At 42.0% G+C, this 22,737-nt stretch overlaps 1 protein-coding gene across 1 annotated transcript in view; it reads right to left on the reverse strand.

The window, feature by feature from the left end:
* bltp1 (bridge-like lipid transfer protein family member 1) overlaps positions 1–22,737 on the reverse strand; it is a 77,417-nt gene that overhangs the window by 15,896 nt on the left and 38,784 nt on the right. Inside the window, exons 46-78 of the mRNA XM_085343478.1 lie at positions 21,791–21,975; positions 21,185–21,360; positions 20,464–21,049; positions 19,501–19,699; positions 18,822–19,085; positions 18,541–18,634; positions 16,495–16,701; positions 15,191–15,426; positions 14,808–15,058; positions 14,570–14,675; positions 13,940–14,037; positions 13,620–13,808; positions 13,198–13,366; positions 11,948–12,159; positions 10,894–10,977; positions 9,449–9,647; positions 9,207–9,266; positions 8,815–9,041; positions 7,691–7,858; positions 7,082–7,212; positions 6,873–6,996; positions 6,615–6,727; positions 6,052–6,145; positions 5,701–5,754; positions 3,443–3,705; positions 3,082–3,297; positions 2,695–2,875; positions 2,421–2,610; positions 1,902–2,063; positions 1,667–1,806; positions 1,262–1,457; positions 628–828; positions 302–478 (exon numbers count right to left, since the gene is read on the reverse strand). Coding sequence (XP_085199604.1) covers positions 302–478; positions 628–828; positions 1,262–1,457; positions 1,667–1,806; positions 1,902–2,063; positions 2,421–2,610; positions 2,695–2,875; positions 3,082–3,297; positions 3,443–3,705; positions 5,701–5,754; positions 6,052–6,145; positions 6,615–6,727; positions 6,873–6,996; positions 7,082–7,212; positions 7,691–7,858; positions 8,815–9,041; positions 9,207–9,266; positions 9,449–9,647; positions 10,894–10,977; positions 11,948–12,159; positions 13,198–13,366; positions 13,620–13,808; positions 13,940–14,037; positions 14,570–14,675; positions 14,808–15,058; positions 15,191–15,426; positions 16,495–16,701; positions 18,541–18,634; positions 18,822–19,085; positions 19,501–19,699; positions 20,464–21,049; positions 21,185–21,360; positions 21,791–21,975 — 5,952 coding nt within the window. The remainder of the gene's footprint in view (positions 1–301; positions 479–627; positions 829–1,261; positions 1,458–1,666; positions 1,807–1,901; positions 2,064–2,420; positions 2,611–2,694; positions 2,876–3,081; positions 3,298–3,442; positions 3,706–5,700; positions 5,755–6,051; positions 6,146–6,614; positions 6,728–6,872; positions 6,997–7,081; positions 7,213–7,690; positions 7,859–8,814; positions 9,042–9,206; positions 9,267–9,448; positions 9,648–10,893; positions 10,978–11,947; positions 12,160–13,197; positions 13,367–13,619; positions 13,809–13,939; positions 14,038–14,569; positions 14,676–14,807; positions 15,059–15,190; positions 15,427–16,494; positions 16,702–18,540; positions 18,635–18,821; positions 19,086–19,500; positions 19,700–20,463; positions 21,050–21,184; positions 21,361–21,790; positions 21,976–22,737) is intronic.

Here is a 22,737-nt window from a genome sequence, read left to right on the forward strand (position 1 = left end):
AAAAATGCTGAAAATAATCACAAGTCAAATCAGCTTTTGATAATTCTGCCCTAAAATCCATTTTTAACAAGTCCCCCCCTGAACATTGCACTTTGACAAACACCTTCCTTTGCTGTTGCAAACTCTTCTATAAACCCAAAAATAAACTGACAACTTTTTACTTTGTATAACTTTGTGCTGCATAACAGAAAGCATATATTTGATAAATATACCTCAACTTTTGCAGGAATTGTGTCAACTTCCCAATATTGTTATTATCTGTCTAATGGACAGGTGTTTTTCTCTGGAGACGACCGTGTACCTGAGATGTTGATGAGGGTGGTGTCCATTTTACCCCCTTTAGGAGGAATAAAGCTCTCAATGAAAGTGGGGCCTCCTGTTCGCCTCATCCTCGATAAGCTGACCTTCACAAACTCCAGGTTGATGCTCAGAGAGTCTTTCCTTCCTGTCACTGAAGTCGACTCCTCATCCACGGTACCTTCGGGAGGGGGAGGAGATATGGGTGATGGGATCAGCTGGCATGTAATTGTTTTACATCAATCCTATCTACAAGAGGTGCATTTATTAGTGGATAAAATGCAGTCCTGTATCTTTAACAGATAAGAATAACACAAATGTTTAGCATACCTAACGGCCCTTGGCCCGGAGGCAACCCCGTGACTGCAGATTTCTGCTTTCCGGCGCCGTAGGGGTGGAAGACGTAGAGGGAGAAGTCAGACATGCAGGCTGTAAAGCTGAGGCCCGAGGAGTTACTCGGGGGCCCGGTGAGGTCGGACTGGCTGCTGCTGTGACGGCTTCTGCCCAGAGGGCTCCCCAACAACGGAGATGCTGGAAGGGGGCAGGAGAGACAAAAGAAATCATCCAGTCACACACTCATTAACAGCACTATACACTTGTGATATATATAAGTCTAACATCCTCTAATGCATTAGCACTAACACAATTTCAGGATGGAAAGGAGTGAGCTACCAGCTATCAAACCTGTGCATTTAGTGACTCACAGATTTCCAAGACCTGAGATGCATCTTAACATGCATCATCTGGCATAAAGACAGACTGGAGAGAAGAGTAATGAATGCAGGAGAACATGCTGCGAGCAACATTAACTCACACAGGGCTCAGACATGCCATGGAGTGGCAGCTAATAGATATTCTCACGGTGTGCGAAAGACTTTAAAAGACTGTTTCGTTCACGTATCTCTGCACACATTAGAGCGCCATTATTCTGCCAAAATAAACGGGGAAGTCATGCTCTAGATACCTTTGCTGGGAGGTGGTTTGGGGATATGCTGCCCGGGTGGAGTTGAGGAGGGCTGGTGTGACCCGTCTGTCACATGGGCTCCTGTCGGGGTCTCCAGTTCTCCACGGTTAGAGGAGAAGACCAGGTCTAACGAGGGCAGTTTGAGCATACACTCCACCCTGGACATTGGCAGGCAGCTGAAGCGGATCTGAGAGGGCTGGAAACAGAAGACAGTAGATGTTTTCATACACTAAAATTCTCATTTTAGTGTAAATTTATGACTTGTAATTGTTATTTGTCATAATACTTTCCTTGTGCTTTTAGTTTTTTCTTACATGTAACACATTAATTATTATTTATATAAACAGTCGACTTAAATTCCAAAGCAGCTCTGAAGAAATTGCACGAATGACAGCTCATCAGTACCTGGACTCTGACGTAGACAACCACATCCACGGGGAAGGAGGAGTATGCCGACGTTGAAGAGGAAACCAGGGAGGTGGTCGATTCCTCGAGCTGTTCCACTGTATCAAACTGACCCATGTCTTCCTCCTGGGATGCCACAGCTGATGGAAAGGCATCAGAAGAAGTTTACTATGAATATCAAGACACACAATTCCTCCAAGAACACTGTCCCAAAGGACTGGTTTTAAAAACACACCTGTGTAGTTCCTGTCCACTGGAGTGATAGGAATTGTCTCAAGTGCTTTTTCCAGAAAGTCCAGCAGACAGGGGCTGATCACCATCTCCTCTGGCAGGGTCTGGAGGGCCACCCAGGCATACAGCTTGGCCGTCTTTACCCCTCCACTGCTCTTACCTTTAGCTGCAAAGACACATGAAAGTTAAAGTCATCTCCACACTCTAACAGCACTTTCAGAAGTTTGTTTCTTGAACTTCAAATAAACTGGAATCATATTAACAGAGGTTCTTTTAAACTGTCTTTTTGAGTCTCTCCCTCTGTGGGGCGCATCAATATGCATGAACCCGTTTGATCAAAGGGTGCCCTCTAGATCCATGCCTTTAAAAAAATAAAAAAATAAAAAGGGATGGAATCGCATGCATTTGATTTGGACGGTCCACGTGTAGATTTAAATCATCGGATCGAAGAGGCGTGGCACTCTAGTGTCGGCGATTATGGATGGTAGAAGGGCATGCAATTAAATGAGGGAATGCTCAGTACCTGATGGAATAGGTGGGGGCGGGGGAGGTAGGAGCGAGTTAGTCTTGCTTTGGACAGCATTGGGAGGATTTGGAGGGCCGCTATCTTTCATACCATACAGCTTTGACTCTTTGGAGAGAGTGCGAGGGAGAGAGGATCCACGCGAGGCGTTGGGTGACTCCGTCTTCAGGGTCTTTGAGTTGTAGTGCAACTGCAGGGAAAAATAAAGGAAAAAATAATTATTTAAAGCACAAAAGAAACCCTTGGCAGTTTGGATGATGTAGGAGAATCTGACCTTCACGTCCACTCCTGGAATGTAGAAAACTGTAGTCTCCAAGTCATTGGATTTGGTCGGCAGAGTGGAGGGACACTTCTTTCCAGCTAGGAGATGGCTGGAAGAGGGGTAGTTGGGCTGGAGCTTCTTCTTCTTGGGAGGAGATTCTTGGTCCAGGTTTCGGAGGCTGCGCTCACAGCTCCTATAAAACCCAAATTACTGATCTGAATATAGAATGTCTCATTTCTTCTGTCCAGTGAGGATAAATCATCACAGCTGTTCAGGTACTTCTGCTAATATACAGTCTGATTTAATCTACGCTTAATACTACATTTGGGAGGAAATGTGAGACCAACTTTAAATAGGAGTTTGCATTTCCCAGATTGAGAAATGAACTTTTTACTGCACCTCCTCAAAGAAACATCCTCGTGCTCGGGCTGTTGAGTAGTAGGGTGAAGGACGCACTTCCCGCTGTCGATTTCCACACGGACATCCAGCTCAAAGTCGATGTTTCTTTCCGTCGTTGGGCCACTGAAGCTGCGGTTGGCAGGAGTGCCTGGCCAGCGCTCACTGAACAACTGACTCACAGCAGAAAAGCCCGAGGACTTTCTCTGAGACGTTTGGCTGAGAATCAGGGAGGACAGCACCGTTTAGTGAATGCTGAAAATTGAAAAGCTTTTCTTTTTTAGACAAAAAAGAAATTAATGGCGCTTTCTTTTCCTAACTGTCATAACAAGTACGCCTGCACTGACAAACGCAATAAACTCACACAGGCCTTCGATAGCTCTGCTGTCTGTCATGCTCGAAGTCGTCCTTGTCCGAGTCTTCCGAGGAGGAAGAGGACAGGTCATCGCGCCTTATGTCGTCATGCTGGAAGGGAAGTGTGGGTGAGAAGACAGCAGGGGTGGCGGGGGCACTGAAAACTGAGTGATGACCATCGACAACAGATAGGGGATGGAGATGGAGGTGATGAGGATGGGATGAATCGTCAATGGAGACTGTCGACAGGTCCCCCTCTGACTCCTCAGGGAACTTTAGAAAAGGACAAAAGGTCAAACTCACACAGGAAATGGTTTAATGTCTGTCTAAATTTGTTCCTACGTGGAGACATCGATCCAGGGAATCTGAGAGTTGGAGCTGATGTCTTCAGCAGAAATCCACCCAAAAAAGGAAGTAGTGTTCTGTAGACTGGACCTTATTAATTAGTTTAACTGATCAGTTCTGAAATTTGTGTTTACTCCTCAAATCAAATTTAATCTTTTACTTCTGCAGGTCCAGAGGCAGAACACTACTGCCTGCAACGGTTCACCGAGGAGCTCAGAGGTCATGCACTTTCTGTGAAGAGGAATGACAGCTTGAAACAAAGGAAGAAGATGAGGATGAGTAGATGACATACCCCGTCTCAAGATGGTGACAACAGAAAAATGCCCAAGAAAGTGTAGAAGTATCCTTATGACAGCCAGGGACAAAGCCCATTTGTGTAGGGTCAACAGATCCCAAACACACTGACAGAGGTGAGCATCAGTTAAATTAGAAATAATCCATCTGCGACACAAATACTCCTTATAGGACAATATAGAGTTTTATATGAATGTGGTATTGATTTATTGAGCAAGTCTTGTTCTTTCATCAAAGAGTTAGAGATTACTATAATTTTTTAATTAATATCAGGATTATTGTTATCAATTTCACCGTTAATGATTTTATTGAAAAAAAAAAAAGAGAAAGATTTACACTCACCAAGAAAATAACACAACTGCACAACAGATTCATCACCATTCAGTTACAGTGCTGAGCAAATAAACCCAACGAAAGCTCCTTTGGGAGATTAAATAACTCATGTCATCAAAGGAATTTTGATTACGCTATTGACGAATATTTTAAGTGGCTACAGGTTGCTTGGCAACTACATAATAAGGTCACCATTTCATTATAAGACTTCAATCTCTTGGTTTTGTTAAAATTAAGTAAAAATAAATGATTTTTTTTAAATAAAATCATCTTTTATGATGGATTATGTGACGTTCACACATGCCTGTGACCACCTGTTTAACCCTAAAATTTCACTTGGACTTTTTAAAAAAAATTGTTAATAAGTAATTAAAACAGTCGGGTAGGGGGAGGGAACTTTCTTGTGGCTTCTGAAGAGAGAGGATTGTCTGAAAAAGGTTTGGGAGCCACAGTTATGAAAGTTGTTTGCAGTTTATGTTTGCAGTCACGCCCGCAAATAATAAGCAAGTTTTCTTATATAGTTATTATTCTCCTCAACACACATGACTGCCGTCTTCACAGTATGAGCCACAAATGCCGCTTCAGGGATGTGGGGTTAAAGAGAATGGATTCTTTTCCCCAGAATGTCTGAGTTATTATTTGTGATTGTGGCATTTTAAAAGGTAAACTGGTGACTTTATATTAAACGTATTATTTATTTTATCCTCGTGAAGTTTTTGGTATTGTTGGGGGCGATTAAGGACCTGCTGTTGAGACAAACAAAAGCCGACAGACTGTGACTCAGTGGCCACCCATGCATAGTTGTTAGAAATCACTCAATATACTAAGGTTAAAAAAAAGAAAAAAGCTGCTGGATTATTTTATGCAGTTTCAAGACAGGATGAGTGTGTGTGGGGTGTGAAACTATAATTCATTAAGCAGCAATTCAACTGTAAAGTGTTTTTATTCTGCAAACAATTGATTTTCTGAGAACTTTCTTGGGTTGAGGTCATTCTAAATAAAAGCAGGGATGAATTGCTGACTCTCACACTCAGCAGCTAAGGGAATAGTAGGTTTTATTATAAATCCGGATGATCCTCATGCACCAGTAATAAATCAAAATCTAACTTATTATGCAAATGAATGTCTACTGCATATAGCCGAAAGTTCCCGTCTTATCATCCTGTTTTGATTTTGCATATTCAAAATCCTGTCAGCACTGTCAAGGTAATCACAGAGGAGAGAAGGAAACAGAAGTTTTTGATCAGCGTTGGTTATGTATTTTCATTTTTTAAATTTTATTCTTGGACCATATACCTTGAATATATCTCCTGGACTGACAGGTGCAGACTCCAAAGCCTGATTATTAATCTTTAATTGGACAGAAGAGTTATTTTTAAAACAAGAGTTCATCCCTCTGTTTCTACTGCAACATACTGTACAAATCAGCTGTAACAGAGATCAGTTATGGTAACAAACAAACATGTAAATGATGGATGAGATGCAGATGATCGCATATAAAATTGCACAAAACTAAAAAAACAAAAAACAGAATATTGATTTGTTTGGAAATGCTTTAATTTATAAATAAATCAATTAAGAGGTACAATGCAATCTATTAATGTGCTACAGCAATGGATATCTGACACATGAAGAAGGCAGGCTTACCGTGTCCTGGATGTTGAAGGTGACCCGTGGTGCCGGAGAGGACACGTCCACACGGATATCTGGGAAATCTGCATCCACATCTCCGATTCTGGAACTGAAGCCAACATTGTGAGGATCTCATTTTTATTTGATTTTGTTTCAGAACATATGGCATTTAATCAGCCAACACTTGTCAAAGCCCGGCCTGTTATTAGTACGATTCATTTCAAGTCATTGTTGAGCATTTGTTGACCCCTCCAGAGTAAATATTTTTCTCCTGTGAAAGGTCTGAACTGCCTGAATATCAATACTACATTAATCCTGAGATAATCTGCATAATTACTATAAACAAAATGCAATGAGCACTTCCTCTTCACTACATTCTAATTTGTGAGTCACTCTGTCCCTCTTTGTCAGCAAGATAATGGGAAAATGTTTGAAAAACATAATGGCAGCAGCAGCAGCAGAGAAGTGAGACAGAGGTCACATGGTCCTGTTTGTTTACAGTGAAGCTCCCTTAATGGTGTCATTTCTATGATAATCTGATACCAGGGAAGGTGCCTCCTGCTGCCCTTCTTTGTTACCTTTGTCTGTCCATCCTTTTTAGAGGTGGCCGGCCTGCTGCCGCTGAGATGCTTTTGGAGCGGTTGTAGCTTGGTTTGTAGCCAAGACCCCACTTATCCTTTAGAGAGGCCGCCTGGGAAAGAACAAACACAGCTACAAACGGGTCCATAAAAGGATAAACATGACTAACACCCTAGCATGATTTCATGCTATTTTAAGTTAAGGTGCTGTGGCGAATGCACTTCTACTCGGGGAAGGTAAAGAGACGGGGGATTCACCCTCATGCTGGAGCGACGCAGCTTCTTTCTGACATCTCTCCTGATGTCTTTGACGGCCACAGACTCCAGCTGTTGATAGCGCTGAATCTCCTGATTGATGGTTCCTTCGCTGGCCCCCAGTTTCCTGCGTTCGTAAGAAGAGGACACGGCTAGTCACTTAGTTGTTGCAACTCTTTAAACAGAACAGTTACAAAAAGCTGGAGTCTTACTTGAGGTCATCGATGACTTTGGCTTGCTCATTCAGTTCTCGGATGTCAATGACCCTTTTTGTGAACTTCCTCCCACGAGCATCAATTATCTGGTTTCCTGACACCATGGGCCTTCTGGGGTCAACCGCCTCCTGTTGCACCAAAGCAGGAAACCAAACACACATGGAAACACACAGATGTGGTTAAACTGACTGACAACTGTGACAAACTTTCTGATCAACAGATTGTGCAATAAGAATCCATCGTCCCGATGTCCCAGTTTCTGATTAAAAGGTGCATTTTTGTGATTCAATCATTAGAAGTTTATCTGTAGAATTATCCACACACCAGGAGCCATGTCACAAATAAGAGACACCACCACCACCACCACCACAACTCCTAGTGAAAGAAGGAAACAAAGCTTTATTGCCAAAGGGAATTATGGGCCACTAATCTACTTCTTTTCACCCATCATTGAAGCTTAATGAGGAGGGCAGTGGAAGCAAATAACACAGCTCAGAATTTTGGAATCCACAGCCTTCATCACTTAAGTGCAAGTGCCTGAAATGTGACCTTGTAAGTGATTCAACCAGCCTGGAGAAAAGTTTAACACTGCGGGCGGCTACATACACAAGCCCAGGAGAGGGGTCTTTGGGTTCTGCCACTGCCTGGTAGGCAAGGAGATGCACAGTTTAAGTAGTCGATGGGGACAGATATGCTCTGAGGCCTGGGGCTGAGGCCCAGGATGTGGTTTACCAGACGCTTCCTTAAGGTCAGCCGAGGGCTGAACTCTGGAGTCTGTAGATAACAGCAGGGACAGGTGAATGGAAAGGTGGAACAGCCTGGGTCAGACTTTGCCTTCTGAAGCTTTTTTTTTTTTTTAAATGCAAGCCAGGTAGGATTTGTTCAAACGGACTGATGCATTATTAAAGGAATAGTTCAACATTTTAGAAATCCACAAACACTATCCTGTCGACAGCACGATGAGAAGATATCGTAGAGCTTACCTGCGACACCACAATGAACAGCAGCTGGTTAGCTTAGTGAAGGAGAATATAGGCAGTCCTAAAGAACCCAAACTAACACATTTTATCAGTTTGTTTAATCTGTGCAAAAACCAAAGAGGAGAAAAAACAGCAATTTGCTGTTTTACTGAGGGGTTACGTGCCTGAGTGTTTCTTAGCTGGGAGCTGTGACCTCAATCTTGTGAGGCTGCTGGAAACCAGCAGAAACTCATAACAGCCCCCCAGACAACCCAAACCAATTTGTTTTAGAGGCAGCTTTAGTTATCAACACATTCCCTGTTTTCAGTCTTTGCATCAAACTAAGGTAACAGCTGCTGCTGCAGTCTGTTATCTAATTTACATACACCACAGTGGTACTTATCTTCTCATATTACCAGCTGCAAAATAAGAGAATAGATGCATTTCCCTAAATGTTGAACTTCTTCTTCTGAACCTGCGATACTGACTGGCAGTAAACTCAACAGCTGAATATTCCCACTTCAGTTTAGAGTTTTTCTTTTCACAACTTTCAACACTGGAAATATATATTTTTAGATATTTCTTGAGAACTTTCTAACTTCTAAAGGAGACCATCTGATCTGACTGATGCAACAGCTGCTCGGGTCTCGTTAAAGTCAGGCTGTGAAAGAACGACTGAATCCAGCTGTGGCGGAAATACACAATTACTCTTTAGCAATCTTCCGAATTCAAACTAAACTGTAATAAAAAACGAACTGAGCGGTGTCTGACCATGTGCGTGGTGGGTGACATGGAGTCGGTTTCGTCCTCATCTGAAAGGTCTGCCATGTTCACAGAGTTCAGATCGGCGATGTCGTCTATGTCCTCCTCGCCCGTCAGGGACGTCAGCGTGTTGCCCAGAGCGTTGAGGCGCTTGCCGATATTGGGGTCCATGTGAACGGCGATTCCACACATCTTCCAAAGCACATTGAGAGTCCAGGTACCAGCGCTGCTGCTTTCTGTTTTGGTGAAAAGGAAGCCAGGAGTGAGAGGGAAAACAGTGGATGATGTTGGGAAAATTAATGCAATAAATAATAAAATTTTCCACACAGTCTCAATATCATTGTGCAGCTCTAGGGTGTGATCTATATTTAATAGACCAGAGCACAGTTAAAAGAACTTGCCTGCAGAGGGCTGCCCTGTAGTCCTGGAACACACTTCATATGTACCGTCAGGGACTACACCTGCACACAAGTACATACAAACAAATATCTTTCATGATCTCTATAGAGACACACTGACAGTCTTCTTCTGCCCACTAGCTCACAAATCAAATGTGAACGGGCTCACACAGTACAGAATTTGTATTTGAAATGGCTTTCTGCAACACTTAGATAAAAACATTTGCATAAACTGTGTCACTCACAAGCATTCATGACGATGTCTCCCCGGACTTCAGGCTTCCAGTCGTCCCAGGAGGTCTCGAAGCCCTCGGCAAAGCGGATGCAGAAATTTTTGAAGTGTCCTTTACTCACCAGGGACTCGGAGGAGCAGGCGGTGATCAGTGTGCTCTCGATGGTCAGGACCAGCGCAGAGCCCGTGTCAAAATCTATGCTGTGATTGGCCTGGTGGAATGGCAGGGAGAAAGGTTACTCTGGCCTCAAGGGAGAGAGGAGAAGGGGGGAGAGTACAAGGAAAGGCAAACCACCTCCATTTGTTTGGAAAAGGAAGCGTTGGCAACACTTCATTCTGTACAGCTGTCATCAACTTAACCAAATATTAAGAACAATAGCACAATGGCAAATTATTGCACATTAAAGGGGATTTGCTATGCTTATTTCCAGCTCTAAACATTTTAGCTTGGACTCTAGATTATACATGATTCACGGTACAAAACAAATAATCCTTTTTACATCTTTCTGGCCTCTGTATAGTCTGTCTCCACACACAAGCTGGTTTAACACCCTTTGCACCGTCTCTTTAATGCATCTTTATTCTTATGGCCTAAAACTCACCAACGGAAGGTTTGAATGGCAGGTGAAAGAGTGGAGCCAGAACTGTGTATCGTAAAGACTGGGCATCATAAAGATCCAAAAGGTCTGAAACTTTTTTGTTTGTTATTTTAGCATGTTTAATATTCAAGTCCACCTGAAAATAAGTCAAAAGCTTAACAAGACAGGTCCACTTTAAAACCTTCGAGGGAACAAGTTTAAGTGCTACTGACATAAATCTATCTCTGAGTGAAGTGTTACCAAGCTCTTCAGTACATTTCAAGTTCAAATGCAGAAAATCAGTGATTAAAGAAGAAAAAACAAACAAACAGAAACCCACACATCCAAATTACATGAATTTGATTAACCTGACATTAGTCCCAGAATAGCAGTCTGATCATTATCATTAGGAAAATACATATATCTGTATCTGAACTATTTACTAGCCCATTTCAATCAGCTGGATGAAAATAATCAGACCACAATTTTGGGGCAGCTATTACAAGATCCCAGATATAAGCCAATGCAAAATACCACATGCATACAAGCGTAGAGAGAGCCCACCATGTGCAACACTGCACCTAACTATATTCTTAATCTAGTCTCGCATATAGAAACGTACATAACTTAAAAGCACTCACATAATCAATACTCTGGATACCAACAGGCATAACTTTTATTATGAAAACACACCTCAAACACCAGCCCGAGCTTCACTACTTGTTATGCCGCCGTTAGAGAAGCTTTTTTTTTTTTAAACCACAAAGCACCTATGATGCAGTATACTGCAGTGTGACAGGTTTTATAGAAGAGCGTCACTCAGTATCAGTCAACACCTCACACCAAGCCATCCCAAGAGATGTAATAAACTTTTGGTTACTTTTCGTGCATTTCTTTGCTGGCCTGCTGAAGAGCTGGCCCCAGCTTCAGAGTTTGTGCCCTCCGTAACTGGTTCTTGTCCTCTCTATGGAAATAAGTGTAACATAACTGTCTGCATCTGAAATCTTTCCAATCCTAGCATGCAAAGTAGAATAAGGATAATTCAAACTATGATGAATGAGTACAGTAAAATATAGGACACACTTCCAAAAAAAAGAGAAAGAAAAAAAAAAAAAAAAAAAAAAAAAATAGGACACCCAATATGCACATGCACATGTTGACTTAAAGTAACTGTGAGGAAGCCTGTCTGTTGGGACTGTATACAGATTTACAGCAATTGTTGAGGAGGCACTGACATAAGATCTGATAAGAGTAGCTCAACATCACTGAACAGTTCTTAAGGCTGTTAGTTTGGCATCAGTCTCACATGCCTGCAGACTGGTTGGTGTTGAGCTGGAAATCTCCCGAAGCCAGGGAAAAATGTGGATTGTCTAACCAGTTAGCAAGTGTTTTTGCTGCAAGTTGCTGGCTGCTGCTTGGTGGAATCAGCAGCCTTCAAAGTAAAGACAGTGTCTTATGACTGTAACCAACATGTTTCAACATAAACTAGTTTTACTTTGAAGGCAAGCAGTCTGCATTTCCAGTTTACCTACTGCTACACTAGGTGAGTGAGTATTTGCAGACATAGGAAATCAATGTCTTCCAAAACTTGTAGTAGTTGAAAACTACTGCAGATTGTGGCATCTACTAGCGATCAGTATACTAGTAGATTCATCAGTACATTCAAATTTGGATGATCTGAAAAAAGCAGCAGTGATGGAAGCAAGCCATAGAGCCACAAGCAGAGCACCTTGTTGGGGATTTTTGTTTTTTATAACTTTTCAAAGTGTGTATTTCAAGTCAGCATATATTAAAACTTTTACAAAACAAAATAAGTTGTGCACTTTATATCCTAAACCGAACTTAAAAATATATAAGATTATTTATAAGAAAACAATCTAACGCTCAAAGGGACTGACCAATGACACTTGGGAGACTCAGTCATAGCATATTACCTGAGATGTGTTGGTAATTGGCAGGCAAATACCCAGGTCATTGACTGTCAGTTGCAGAAAGAGGGTGCTGAATGCCTGGGCGGAGGTCTGTTGAATGCCTGGCAGCTTATCCACCACTTCTTTTGTGGCCACGTGAATGTCCTTGTTGAGGGCCATACGCTGCTCATTCCAGTTGTCATATGCAGCTTTGTAGTTTAGCCAGAAGAGCACAGCTGCAGAAGAGCACAGTGGTGGGATGAATAAACATTAAATAAGATCTAACATGTCATTTAAGTAATTTATATCAAATTTTGAGATGCTAAAGAACCAAAAACTCCAAATATGGATCTAAATAAGGAAAATCTGTTTTTCCCAGAGCTTAAATAAAATCACACACCCATCCCACTTTACCCACCAGTGTTGGAATTGGCATCAAAGTGTGAAATAATGTTACACAGTATAAAAACATTAAAACCTATACTTTATACTGTTGATTGTTCAGTGTTACCCAACAACATTAATAGGAACAGAAAGTCTTTCTCCAGTAATGTCACCTAAATATGTCAGCTACATGTCTGAGTCTTATTAAACCAGACTAAGTAAGACTGACGGAGTCATCTTAACAGACAGACATGTTTCTAAAATTTCTACAAAGTGTTTGATGGGTCAGATTATTCAGACACACTAACAATGAATAATGTATAATGGGAGTTTGACAAAATGTTAACAGAAGCTGAAGTTCAGCAGGTGCTTCCAGCTGTAGATGTTTTGAGTTTATTACATTAACTGCAACATCAGTTAGTAGCAGCAACTTTTAAACACATGGAAAAGAAGCAAAAACGTAATCACTTGGAACAAATTATCCCAGACAGGTTTAATAAGGATCCAACAACACATTACATTGTGTTCTTTCCTCACATAGTCACAGCTTTTAAGCTGTCACATCCATTTACTAAACTTTATTACACGTGTACACACACACACACACACACACACACACACACTTTCATAAAGGACATGCCCACTCTAATTACCAAAGTAACTTTAACAATAAAGCTGCCACGTTAAGAAAAGTCTGACTTCAAGGATAACGTATCACCCGCTGTACTGCATTGTACATAATGAGGCTTCTGATCCTGCTTCAGTCAAGAAAGCTGTGAGAAACTTTGAACGTCAGAAAAATCATCACCTTTAAACACAGATTAAATATCATGCAGCCCATGTTTTAAAAGACCTATACACCAAAGATAGAAAAAAAAAGGAATCCTAACCTCTGTCGAATGCCACGGGCTGAGCGAAAACCACTGGCCTGTTGAGGGTGATGAGAACAGCCTCTTTGTCAGTGGATCCACTGATTTCCTCCTGCAGAGCATTCCGCAGACCAATCCGAGTTTGGAAGTATGCCACTTGGTGGAAATCCGAGCCAGCTTCTTCATACACCTTTAAAGTGAAAGTGAGAAAAGGAATCAAATAGTCATCTATTATCGTAGGATCTACTGTACAATATAAAGCGTCTTGAGGCGACTGTTGTTGTGATTTAGTGCTATATAAATAAAATTGAATTGAATTGAATTGACTTCATCTGATACGATAAAGCACGGGATGAACGGGACCTGTTAAGAAGTGAGGATTCTGTGTCTGTATGCTGAGTAAGACGAACTGCTTGAGAATACGTGCAGGATTTCATTTGTACCTGGTGCTTGACAATCTGTCCAAGGGCTAGGTTGAGGTCAACTTGACATTTTCCAAAGAGTTTCAGGTAACTGCTGCTGCCTCCAGCCTGAGCCTTGCACTGGATTCTGTTGGACAGCTCGAGCTCAATCAGGCCCGTCTCAAAGCGCACGGCTCGCATGGAGGGAGTGGTTGCTGTCATCTGGATTCCCTGTGAACACGAAGACAACAATAAAATCTCCACAGAGAAAACTTGAACTGGTTTCATCCCTTCAAAACAACACAAAGCTTCTCCCAAAGAGAATAATTTTGCATTTCTGAAACAAACTGAACATCAGATACCTTGAACCTGAGGCTGAGAGAATAAAGCAGGATTTTGGGTTTGTCTGCATCTGTTGAGGTGTCGTGCTCATTCCAGAGTGGGATGGGTTGTTCTCCTCCTGGCAGAACAGAACACACACACACCTTACAGGTCACACACAAGCTGGATAAAACATAGCTGAATTGTGGCAATGTGGACCGGAGGCAGATGTGCAAGTATTAATCTGCTGTAGTCTTCAATTGCAGCTTTTCCTCTTTAATGTGCGCCTCCATCGTTATTCTTTTCTCTAAAATGGCAAAAAAAAAAAAAACTACCACTACTACTATCAAGCTTGGTGAGCTTAACAAAATACTATCAATAATGTGGAAATAAACAAGGGTGGATTTGTAGCAGTGCATCGGGCATTGATATTTGAGGAAAAACGATTTTTTAGCAACTTAAGCAGCAGCTGTAGGATACAGAATGCTGTGGGGAAAAGCCAGATGTCTGAGATTAGATTAACTTTATTGATCCAAGAGGAAAGCTCGGCTGCTGCAGCAGCACAGAGGATACAGTACTGTAACGTGTTTGTGATTCTGGTAAGTCTCTAAAAATGTAAAAGATAATAATTAGAATAATAATGAAAAACCAGAAGGTTTACGTTACATTACCTGACACTTTCTGAATGACCTCGTTCACTTCCTTCATGAAAACCTTCTGCAGAAAGACCAGGTGGTTGAGCAGGTCTGTGGTCAGGTTGTGCTCAAAAGAGCCAATCTGTGCACGAGAGAGGACAGTGAACACAAAGATCAGTTAGATGTTACAAATAACAAAACTTTAAAGATTTAAAATGCAGATTGTAAATCAACAGGCCTTTACTTAAAGCACCTGCTGCTATAACTTTTTTACCTCAGCTACACATCGCAGGTAGTTGCCCTGCAGGTAGTTTCCTTGTTTTGCTGGGAAGTCGTCTGGTGCCCAGCCCTGGTCTGAGTGACTATCGTGATCCTCCATGATGTACTCTCCCGACATTGTAACCGGCGGCAGCGTGAGGCTGGCTGATGGCGACATAGTGTGCTGGGACATGTCCACCGGGGACACTTTTGATTGGAAGCAAAGTTTGTGGTTCGGCAACTCAAACGTGAAACTGGTTTGTGCTCCTAAAGACAAGTTGGTGAGAGAAGGAATATCATGACTCATTAACCTCAGCAAATTGGTACAAAAGGCTGGGAGGAAAACGATTATTTTAAATAAATATTGCAGAAGTTTGTATCAGATATATTTTCACACACCCGTCATGCCGTGGCTCTTCATGCGGCCCATCTTGTACTCTGCTTTCAGTGATGGGAGCAGGGCTGCGCCAATGGTGATGCCATCCATCATGGCGCTGAACTTGAGGACAATGGGCTTCTTCTCCAGGCCTTCGGGAAGCTGAGGGAACTCGTTGGCCTCGACAGGGGTCTGGTTGATGCTGGATGCTTTGTCAGAGGGTTGCGGGGTGGGGGTGTCCTCCCTATTAGGAGGTTGGCTGTTAAAAAACATAAAAACAATTACTCATGAGGTCAGGATTGCATGACTTTCTACTTTAGCCGCAACTTTGGCTTTTAAAGTATTACATAGCCTTAATCCCACTTACATCCATCAACTTCTTTACCGCCTTTTAAATCCCTTCTTAAACGTTCTTTTACTGCGAGCCATTAATGAATGTTTGCTATGTGTTTATAAATGCCGCCTTGTTCCCCAATACCGTGTTTGATTCTTTTTATAATCTCCTCTTGTTAATATTTCTGTTTTTCTTTCAGATGATTTAATTACTTCCATAGGATGAGACTTTGTTCAAAAGTGGAATACTGATAGAGTTTATGTTTATTATTATGTGTGCTGTGTTGTCAGGAGGGTGGCTGGCTGTGTGGGTTTCCTCCCACAGTCAGAAATGTCCATGTTAATTAAACTGATGATTCTAAATTGGCCGCCAGTGTGTGGGTAGATACAGTGCTTAAGTAGAAAGTAAAGTGTTTTATAAATGTGTGTGGAAATCACTGATTGGTCAGTGAGACTAGAAAAGTGCTACATAGTTACATGTTCAAGCGATGATGTAATATGTTAATGTCTGGACTGGATTTGGGAAGCAGCGCCTCCGATTTATCCACCCAGCCTTATGAGGTAAACTGCGTTGAAGGAAGCTGCACATGGAAAAGTCACTGCTAATGCTTTGATTCAGTTATGTGTGTGTTATTTTTCACAACTCTGCAGATACTGACTTCCATTCCAGCGAAAATCAAATTATAGACAAGTTCTTTAATACCCAAAGCACACCTACAACTCTATAAATATATTAACATAATTCAGCATATTACCATGGAAACAGACCACACACAGGTTTTAAAGGCGGGCGACAGTGTGGACCTGCTGTAGTAACGTGTCTGTTTAGTAGACATTACGAACTGAATGAGTAAACATTACACTTCAGAGACAGCACGTGTTGGATGGTGGATTCATTTATGGTTTCAAGTTGAGCACATTTTGAAATTGATTACTTTGAAGTGGGGAGAAAAAAAAAGCTGTGAGAAAAGCTGAATAGGTGAAGCAGACGTACGCATTAGAAGGCTGGCGGATGAGGTCGGAGATTTGCTTGGAGAGCTGATGGGAGCTGCGGACCATCATACTGTGCAGCGTAGCCGGGTGTTGGGGAATGTTGATCATGATGGCCCCCACTTTGAAGACAGCAGCGTTGTTGGTCTTCAGACCCCGCTGGGCGCTGTACAAGGCCTGAGACTTGGCGATGTTGCATTTGACCACCGTTCTGTAAACACAGAGGAAGCCGGAATAAGCAGCGGAGCAAAAAAAACTCAATCATAGAGAAGACGTAGACTTATGAATGAAGGTGGGGTTAGACACCAAACAGTGAAACACCATGCAAATTCAGGACTGCAATTATTTGTGTGTGCATTTTTGTTTTTTGTTTTTTTTTAGGGACGTAATGAGCGGTTATGGTAGTGACGCTATGAATGAATAACAAAGAATGTACGGTCTGCAAGCCTGGCTGGCTCAGCTAAAGGAAAATGATATCGTGTCGACTAAATATTAATAGACTGCAGATTTTTATCAGATTGATGACATTAGAAGAGAACATGGATGCTGTAAACAAATACAAGAAAGTTGAATAGATAATGAGACACCATTTTTTGGCTTCAGCGTCTCAAATATTTAGTTTTTCTGCTTCTCACTGGTACAAAGAGATACTGCACTGACTCGCTTTTATTTTTCTGACATTTTATAAGAAAAAAAGTGAGATGAGAAAGAAATCAGATGATTTTATGTTTTGGGGAAGAAGAAAAAAAGTCAGCAACAATAATCCACAGGTGGCAGTTGCTTCATTTACACAAACTTAATGGGGACAGATCATTGTAAATGCTCACTGAAAACAGATGTGGTAAACAGATGACTGAAACAAATGATGGATGTACATTTAAGGAAGTTATGCTTTTGGTTTAATGAGTCCCCTAAAATGCAGCATAAACATACAGAAACTCTTGTTTAGCAGTGCTGGTGGGAGATGTTGGGAAATCCTCCAGTCTAGGCAAGTAGTTGGAAGAGAAAGCAAATTAAAAAGAAGAAGAAGAAGAAGAAAGTGTAAAATAATTTGAGAAACTTGAAGGTCAGAGCAATTTTTCACATTAAATGTACTGTTAAAATGTTTTAGAAGTTCAGACGTTATTTATGATAAGGCTCTGGATTAACAAAGCAGTTAAAACACAAAGATGAGCTCAGGCAGCTCAGAGAACCACAGCTGAACATACTCGTAATTAAACTGCATCTAGGAGGCAACACTAAAACAACAACTTCTGACAAGCCACTGATATGTCAGACACCATTGTTTTGTTTTACTTCTGCACTGGGACCTGCTGTCTTCGCACACTGTTTTTGCTTGAGTCAAAAGGACAAGAGCCAAAATAAGCAATCACAGTAACAACTCGAGAATGCTACTGTCTTGGCCACATAAATTTAAAAACAGGCAGAGTGTGCAGGTACATTATGGAAACAGTATTAGGTCTCAGTTTTATTTTCACAGTGGGAGGATTTCTTAAGTAAGCCATCTATTTATGTAATAAACTGAATCAAAACAGTGTGGAGACACACTGGCCTGTCTAAAAGCATAAATACAAGGCTTGCAACCTGATTAGGTTGGCTACCTTTTGAGGAAATTGCTTGCAGTAAAAAGAAAACATAATAAAATTAACTGGCTGGACAGGAGCCTGTAAATAGTTCTCACTGAGCACTAACACAACCATGTTTTAGAGGGCTTTTAAAGGTGTTTATGGAGTTTATACTTAAACACTCAATCAACTGTTTTGATAAGAGTACATTTTGCAAAAGTTGTTCACTTTACAAAATTGTGATTAAGAATTTAAAAAACGACACATTTTTAAAGAAAACATTCAAACTAATAGAAAAGAAAAACACTACCACCTGCTGAATTATTAAAAAAGAAAAAAAAAACATTACAATGAGAGAGAGTGAGGATCAATACAGTTAAGATCAGACAGGAACAAAGCACTTCGATTAAAACGCTTGGTTTCTTTTTAAATAGCTGCTAAAATATTTAATCGACAGGCTGAACAGAAGGAGAGTTTGCACGTACTGAATGTCAGGAGTTATCCCCTCCAGCAGAACGATGTTTACCCCTCCTATGTGAGCCGATGCGCACGTCTCTGTCATTTTCTGGTGCAGAATATCTGCAGGCACAACAACACCAAAAAAGAGATCAGATCAAACAAACCAAACTTCTACTGACCAGGAACTTCCCTTTTTTTGCACACCTGCATCGATCTACTTTGGGACTTTCTAAAGTTTCATATCGGATCTTTCCTACCATAAAAAAAGATGGAAAAATCATTATCTCTGTCAAAATCCCTGCCTAACCTTTCATCTTCTCCTTCAGGGTGAAACTTCCATGTATCTTCTTCAGTTCTGCTTCCATGGTCAGCCCGCCGATGTCCGCCTCCAGGTGTGTGCGGTTCACCATGCCGATGCCGAACACGATGAGCGTGACGTGCTGAGGCTCGGAGCTCACAAGGCTGCGTCGCCTTCCACCCGCACCGGGAGGCTTGCTGGGCGTGTTGGGGTCCTGCTGCTCATTCTCAAATATCACTTTACAGAACGGCTCTGAGGTGTGACGTCCCGTCTCTGTGAATTTAGATTTACACGTTACATTAAAAACTGCTTCTGTACTTTCACTTATAAAATCGGTGATGACAGATGCACCACTTTTTTTTTTTTTTTTATTATTAAATTGGGAAAGTTTATCCTCCCACTCCGAAGGAATGGTCACTACTTCATAGCCTCCTCTGTTACAGCAGTAAAATATTCTAGTAGGATAAACTGAAATAGGCGTGTCACAAACAGGAGAAATGAATGAAAAGGTGTTTATAAAACAGTGATCATGAAGGAAGTCAGTCAGATTTGCAGAGCATAGTGTGCAGATTATAAGACAGTAACAACCTCTAAAAATAAAGCGAAGAGTAAAGCATAATGAAAAAGACACAGTTAAGCTAAACAACTGAAATGTGGAATTGGATGTGTGCTGGAAGCTTTTTTCCACCTGAAAGGCAGTTCTCCGGGGAGCTTTTCTCCAGGATGCCAGTGGGATCGGAGATGAGGGAGTAGAAGTTGAGCAGCTTGTACATGTTCTGCCAACATTCTGCTGATGGCTCGCTCTGCTCTGACACTGTGATGGAGTCCGAGTCATCCATCTGGATCGCCATGTGGTCGGCCACGTCGCGGGACCCTTTCCGTGACACCTGAGGGCATTACGCAATATTCCAGATTATGAAACAGAAAGTAGACGTGCCACAATATGCATCGTGGGGCTGAAGGGTAAATAAACAGGCCTGCTGACTCATTCCTTATTTTATTACCCTGTTGTTTACTCTGACAGTATAGTTATGATGCAGTAAGCTGTCACGACAGAGCCACTTAATGAAAGCTAAAAACAGACACTTGTGAAATAAGTGTCAGGGAGGTGACTCAGTTATTTCAGGAGAGTTCCCCAAGAGTGGAAAATACTTCAAATGTATCTCATACATCATTTACTTTAATAAAAATCTCATTTAAAAAGTGCTTAGTGCCTCAAACTTCAAAGCTCATATTCCAACTTCTGAAACAAAAGAACTTTCACCAAGTCAAACATGTTTGCAAGAAGATTTCTAAAGTTAAAAACTTTTGTTTTTTTGAAAACAAAAAAACATTTCTTACTGAAACATCACAGATGTGTTTAAGATACTACTGTCTGTTCTGAGAAAATCCTATAATCTTCTGGCTCCCTCTAGGGTTTGTGTGGAGGAAATGTCAGCTGCTGAGTGAATTTAGTGATTCTACTGGTCTGGACAGGTGCGCCTCACAGAGCCGTTGAAAAGGCACAAGAGGTTTTCATTTAATTTCATCACAACCATTTACAGTTACTGCGCAAAGTCTTCATTATGTTTGGCTCCTCAAAATATACACATTACTTTCTATCCATTGTGTCCCATCCCATCCCATCTTGTCCTGTCATGATCATCGTTACCTTGGAGGTGCGTCTTTCTGAGCGTCCGAGGGAGCTGCGTCCTCTCGGTTCCCTTCTTCCCAGCGTGTCCATGCCCGATGGAGGTCCGTTTGGAGGTAAACCACCAGCATTTGCGGCTCCCCCTCCTGATCCTCCACCCACTCCTCTCTTGCTCTTCAGAGTCTGGGTTCCGCTGCGGCCCGCCCCATTCAGGCTTCCACGGGAGCTGCGGCTGAAGTCCGACGACCTGAAGTAGCGATACGGCCGGGCCTTGAAGGTGGGTGTCGGGGAGGCCGAGCCGGCGGTGTAGCGGCTCAGCTTGATGTCGGTCTGCGTGGCCTTGATATCATCGATCATGGTGCTGAACTGGTGGATGAGGCGCACCAGGGCCATGTCGACGCGCTGGCTGATGGCCTGGCAGGCTGTAGTGAAGTCACAGTGGAATGTATTGTAGTGGCGGCGGTTGAGGTCGTGGAAGGAGAGCGGGGCTGCGGTGGGGCCCTGAGGAGCGCTGGTTGACTTCTCCATCACCACGGCATTCACACTGAAAGTCTCAATCAGCAACGCTGGCTTGAACTCAAGGGGAGGCAGGTTCACCATACCTTGCCTTAATATAGAAGAAGCACAAAGGGTTAGCAGATAATTTCATTAAGAGAAGAAACCAAGGAAAAAGGCTTCAAAAAGCCAAAAAGCAGGGATGGGTAATGCAACATGTGCCTGTCGTGTTTTAGGACAGTTTTACCTCCTGGATCGCTTGTTTTTGCGCTCCTTGGTGGTATCAGAGTCGGCAATGTCTGCTCTGAGGCACTCGAGGTTGCCGGAAAAAGACAGGTGCTCTCCAAAATACATCTTATAGCTAAGCGGAGTGGTATCTTGGGCCTGGATGCCTGTGTAGCTCAGTAAAGGCTTAAAAACAACCTGAGGGGATGAAAACAGACGATCAACGCACAGAAAAGAAGATATTTTTGTAGACACTTAACTAAAAGCTTTCCATCCGTCTGACATCTGCGTATGAAATTAAAATAAAACGGTGAAATAAGGAAATGGAAAGCCCAATGAATGCCGAACGGTATGAGACAGGTGACATTTATATTAACACAGAATGATTCCTTATCAACAGACCCGCTCGATATTCAGCTTTTTCTAACTCGATAAACAAATCGGACTAATTGCAAATCAGTGTGAATTAGCTTTTATCTGCTTTAACGGCATCAACATAAAAAAGCCTAATTTAAAAACCAATTTCTGAACCAGTTCTAAAACTTATCAGTGAGCAGCAGATATCACACAAACTACCTGACTAATTCATGTCTAATTATAAAGTGTAAAAACAGATTTAGAGACAAACCTGAGCATCAGCCAGCTGAACAGCAGCTGGACACTGGTTCCCCTCTTCAATGTCGGCCATGTCGTCCTGGCTCGTGCTGTGCTGGGAATGCTGGGAGTGGGTCCCATCGAGGGTGTTCTGGTCACTGGACAGCACTGTGTTGAAATCTGAGGCCGAAGGGATGGTGGGCAGGTTACACGTCCCACCTGAGGGTGTTTAGCGCAGGTTTAGGATCCACGTGGATTAAGAAAAGCCGGCACACGTACAAGCAGCAGTGAGAGAGCAGAGCACTTTACCACTCCAGCTCCTCATAAAAAACATGTTGGAAAGAATTACACAGACAGCAAGAGAGAACGTTAAGTGGAACTTTACAGCCATTTAATGCACAATTTGCATCTGTAAACAGCCACATCACACTTACTTAATTTGTTTGTGAGAAACTGCTGCAGCTAATTTGCTGTGCTGTCATTGGCTCACACTTGGGTGACTACATAACGACGAACTTAATCATCTTTGGCACAAATCCGATCATTACACACTTACAAATGTATCCACAATTGCGAAGGTAACAAATGTTTTTCAGTCATTTGCATGGCTGATTCCAAGTAATAAACTGCTATTAAGAGAGAGTGAAACAAAATGCAGAGGTCACTAAACTGAGAGTGTGTTTTGCAGGAAAGTACCAGTGAGGAAACAACATGAGCTTTTCTTACACAGCTTCACGCTGAGAGAGGCTAACAGGCTACCACATGACTTGAGGTGTATAGACTTCAAGACTCACAAAACAAAAAGGAGTCCTAGTACCACATAAAAATAGAATAGTAATAATAATCCTTTAATTGTCCCACAAGGAGAAATTTGGTCTTTGCAATGTGAAGGTTTTGAAAATACCTGAAATAGCACCAGTGGTACAGGTAAAAAGACAAGACACACTGGGGGCAAAGCGTCTGTCTGTATCTTATATATAA

The sequence above is a fragment of the Diplotaxodon limnothrissa genome, linkage group LG19 (assembly GCF_057381915.1).
Source record: "Diplotaxodon limnothrissa isolate DT_005_m linkage group LG19, D_limnothrissa_male_GT1.1, whole genome shotgun sequence".
Lineage (NCBI taxonomy): Eukaryota > Metazoa > Chordata > Actinopteri > Cichliformes > Cichlidae > Diplotaxodon > Diplotaxodon limnothrissa.